The 4,934-nt window shown below is 37.2% G+C and overlaps 1 protein-coding gene across 1 annotated transcript; it reads left to right on the top strand.

The window, feature by feature from the left end:
• Window positions 1-2,699: 2,699 nt before the first annotated feature.
• LOC149070156 (uncharacterized) lies at window positions 2,700-3,956 on the top strand. The gene is made up of 2 exons (XM_089249284.1): window positions 2,700-3,441; window positions 3,748-3,956. The coding sequence occupies exons 1-2, from the start codon at window positions 2,700-2,702 to the stop codon at window positions 3,954-3,956; spliced, it is 951 nt and encodes a 316-aa protein (XP_089105410.1).
• The last annotated feature ends 978 nt before the right edge of the window (window positions 3,957-4,934 follow it).

The following is a 4,934-nucleotide window of genomic DNA, read 5'->3' as shown; positions in this document are numbered from 1 at the left end:
CCCCCCCCCCCCCCATGCCTAGCTCTTGGCTGATTGTGGGGTTACGAACGGGCCCAGTAAGGCCTATGAAGGAGGGGGAAAGAATAGACTGTCAGTTTTATTAGATAATTTGCGTGTGTTTCGTGTGGGAAGGAAAGCATATATAGTCAAATCCAGGTCAGAGCTATACAGAATTTAACCTGAATGCAGATAAGTCACTAAGAAATTGCCATTACAATCCTTTTAAAAATATATTATTCAAAGCAATGGTCTCAAATTCTGTTAACTGCTTATTATAAGAAAGACACACTGGAAAGAATAAAATTTGTCAAATAATTTAAAATAATAGGTATTTATTTCTCATTTCAAAGTTTTACGTGAGTGTACATTTATTCACGCAATCAAAATGTAAATTCTGGCAGGTATGTTTCATCATTTCCAATAGATGGCAGCACTAAGAGTTTGAAATCATCACAAGTTATCGAGGAATTATGACCAGGGCCGTCTTTAGAGTATTATGGGGGGCCCTAGGGCCAATTGATTTTTCTGAAGCCCTACCAAACAAATTCTCGAAAATTTCAACTAGATCTGATTTTTTGTGAGGCCCCTATTCGCGTGAGGACCCGGGCCCATGCCTTAAGATGGCGGCACTGATTATGACGGCGAAATCATAAAGCGAAGTGCCATCAGTTCTAATGTTCAATGCTGTAGGAATCGTTTTAATATTAACTGATACAGTGGCGTTGGAGCCGGGGGTGCTCGAGCAACCACACTCTTTTATAGAACGGAACAGAGCACCCATAAAATTTATTCAGAAATAAAAATTTCATACATAGATTTCTGATTTTTTTTTTTTTTGCAAATATCGAACACGGAAAAAAAAAATTGAAAGGAAAAACTGCACATATTTCCTCACTATGCGTCTTGAATCTTGCTGGAGTCTCCGTTGCCATCGCAATTGATAGAGCATTTAGGCGCCAATACACAGCAAACATTACTTTCTACTACCCACACCCTCACTTTCTCACAATTTTTTGCTTGTGTCAAGGATTCCCGGTTTTGCCGTTTTCCCTAAGGGATGGAGGATATCCAGATGTATATATTTTGGTGGTGTGGTGTCTGGATACACCCATCTTTCGGGAACGCTTCGATATCTCTCTGAGATGGGAAGCGGGGTGTGTCCGGTCTGGAAAGGTGTGGTGTCTGAGCCGGGGGGAGGGGGGGGTGCCGCTGCTGCTTGAGCACTCACAGTGTTTTGCAGCAAAAATAAAAACCAGTTTTCGTAAAACTAACAAAAAAAAAAATATTTTTTTTTTCCTTCACCCTATACGTTTTGTTGCTTTACGTATCCAATGGTTATTTGTACAGCTTCAGGCACCTACGATGGGTATTTTCGGAGCTACCATCCCCTTTTCTTACGATTCTGTACAAGAAGGCGCCTTTCCTTTATACCTGAGGGTAAAAGTATTTCAGAATAGATGAAATTCTGCATTGATGTTTCGATCCAGACTCATGTCTCTGTAACGCAGTGTTTGGTGTTGTGGAATAGTCTCCAGCGATGAATAGCAGGGATTTTCTCTGAGGAGAGTCTGCTTCTTTTTATTCTTAGTTGTTGTTTGGGATCATTGAACCATGCGATAACACCATTAATGCGGATGGCGACAACTTCACATAAAGCGTATTTCTAATGCTTGTATATTGATGCCCCATGCGATACCAGCCAATATTTGAAAATTTTGTAAACATTTCTGTGTGTTTTCGTGATCAGATTAAGACCTATTACTTTATTGCCGTATGTCAGAAAAATATTTGAGCGTATCATAATTCAAAGAACCTCTTATTTTATTGAAAGAGTATCTTATTTGCATCAATTGCAATATGGATTTAGATATGGGCGCTCAACGGAAGACGCTATTTGTGATCTTTTAGATAGAGTAAATCAATACAAGAACATTGGAAAACATGTAGCATTGATATTTTTAGATATTAAGAAGGCATTTAATAGTATTAGATACTCTAGACTTAAACAATTAATTAACAAATTACCAATTCCTAATGCACTTGCTCAACTCCTTATTAATCTTACAGAAAACCGATATGTGGCAATGGCAGTGGAGGGAAAATTTGTTAAACAATCATTACGTATGTGTTGTCCACAAGGGTCTTGTTCGGACCCGCTAATGTGGAACCTTGTTGCGGATGAATTGCTTAAACAACGCTGGCCAGGTGGAGTACGTGTGCAAGCATTTGCCGATGATTTAATATTAATGATTGCACACAAAACAATCAAAGGTGTGTCTGAAAAAGTCAAAGAAACTATGGTAATTGTAGATAGTTGGATGAAAAGAAATCATCTTCAACCGGCAATGGAGAAATCCAGCTATTTGTGGTTGAGTGATACTTCTAGAAGGCCAATTGTTCATCTTAGAAATGATAAAATTAAGAGAGCAACAACATTACAATACTTAGGGGTTTTAATTGATGACAAACTAAATTGGGTCGCTCATTTAAAAAAACAGAAAATAAAGGCTAATCGAACACTACAAGTTTTGGCTCATTCAGCAGGATCTAAATGGGGAATCAAAGATAAACAAAGAAAAATTTTATATGAGCAGGTGGCGGTTAAAATTTTGTTATATGCTGCAGCCGTTTGGGGAGCCAATCAAACTGTAAGACTCAGCAATCAGTTATTAGTAGCTCAAAGACCTTTTCTGTTGTACATGACAAGAGCTTACTGTACAACATCAACAGCAGCTTTACAAGTGATAGCGGGAGTCCCACCGCTGCCATTTCTAGCAGAAACTGTTGCTAAAACATCTCTTCTTACCAGATTGAATACTGATGTTAAAATTGATAATACAATAATATTTGCTAACTCATTTCAATCAAAAATATCTGGTTGGGACTTGCATCCAGCAACAGACGTAATTAATCAGGTTAACATATTGGAAGAACAAGAACCAGTCTGTATGCGAGGAAATACAATCTTTACCGATGGGTCAAAAACTTCCTCAGGAACGGCTGCAGCATGGGTAAGCTACATAGATGATGTAGAGACAGCAATATGGCAGGTTAAATTAATGTATCAATGTTCAGTCTTTCAAGCGGAACTTCTTGCCATAAGGAAAGCAATACAGCTAGCTGCACTACAAAAGAACCCTGTAATTATTTATACTGATTGTAAATCTGGTCTTTTAGCCATATGTAATCCACTTTCAACTAGCATGGATGCAAGAACAATTAGAAAAATTTTATACCGTAACAAACATATTACACTCAAATGGATAAGAGGCCACGAAGGAATTCTCGGTAATGAACGAGCCGATACTTTGGCTAAAGAGGCAACAGAATTTGAAAATAATGTAGCAGACATTCAACCACCTGGTTCGGCAGCGAAAAAGATCTTGAAAGAATATCTGTTGAGGAAATGGCAAACATTCTGGGATAACCCAGAAACAAAAGGTAGGCAAATACATATTGTATTGCCAAAAGTAAGCTTTAAAGCAGCAGGTTGGTCGAGAGAGACCACAATTTTCTTCTCTCATCATGGACCCTTTCCTAATTATTTAGAAAGATTTAAAAAATCCAATAATTCAAATTGCAAATGTGGGGACACAGGTGTTCCCATTCATTATGCTACTAGATGTCCCTACTCACAAGAATTTCATATTGTTACGCCTAGAAGTGAACTTATAAAAGAATGGTATAGAAGAATTCTTAAAGTTCCAAATTGGCTTTTTAAAATTACCAATTTAATTCACTTTTTAGAAGCTAATCTTGAAAAAGTACATGATAAACAGCCTCCAGTAATCTCAAGGAACTTGGATAATATTGGACCTTCTGATAGAGTTCTCAGATCCATGGTGAGGGAGAGAATTAGGGCTCCGAACATTGATCCACGATATGATTCTGATTTTGAAGAATGTATATCAAATAATAGTGTAGACTTGGATTCAGAATACTACCCGAGTGAGTAGTAATAAAATATCCAAGTTTTTGTACATATTCATTTTTATTATTGTTGTCACTGTTATTATTTTTATTATTTTTGCTCTGTAACTGTAAAAAGATTTGTTGTAATTTGTTTTAAAAGAGGCTATAATGCCCAAAAAAAAAGAGGATTGCCCAAAAAAGAGTTTGTCTACATTTTAGACATAAAAACCACAAAAGAGGCAATAGTCCAATAAAAGAGGCAATCCCAAGGTAAAAAAACACACCTTTTGGAATAAATTGAAAAAATTTAATGAATTTGGTGAGACAATAATTTTCATCTTATTTGATATAATAATGGAAACCCGCTGGTGCCTGGCGCTGGGAGGCCCACCAGCGTGAGAATCCATAAATAATTGGATTTGGAGAATTAGGTTTCTAATTTACTTTACGTTAGCCATGTATCCAATAATATCATTGCTGCTTTTACGGGTTCAGTGACCATGCGGATTCTTGTTGAATCACCTATTACCATAGCAATATCATAAACATACGCTTGAAGTTTTTATTTTCAGGTCATTTTTTCGTGAGTAAGTCATTTATGACTAGGTTCCAAATTAGTAAATATTATTGCATTGAGACCCACCACAGGAGCCTTGGGGGCATCCTTTCGTTTGAACTATAGTAACCTCACTTTCATCCGTGAAAAGGGATATCTGCCTTCCTCTGATTGCATCAATCATTGTTTTTCCCACATGTTTTTGTCCAGCATTGAAACGCTGAGAAGTTGCTTTACTATTGTTTTATGTGAAATATTATTGAAGGATCCCTTAATGTCTATTGATATTAGGGCAACATCCTGTTTTTGGCTCTTAAATGTTGTTTGTATGCTGTCATGAATCTTTGAGTGTGCTGTCTCCGTTGAGAATCCTCTTCTAAATCCATGTTGCTTATCGCTGATCCACTTCGTTTTCTCGATGTAGAAGTTGATTCTTTGTGTCAGCAACTTTTCGAGAATTTTGCCC

This window comes from Pholcus phalangioides, unplaced genomic scaffold (assembly GCF_987345545.1).
Source record: "Pholcus phalangioides strain wild (caught in Gottingen) unplaced genomic scaffold, Ppha-v1.0 ptg000022l_1, whole genome shotgun sequence".
Taxonomy (NCBI): domain Eukaryota; kingdom Metazoa; phylum Arthropoda; class Arachnida; order Araneae; family Pholcidae; genus Pholcus; species Pholcus phalangioides.
The sequence above is the reverse complement of the archived record's forward strand: the minus strand, read 5'-3'. Positions and strand labels throughout refer to the sequence as shown.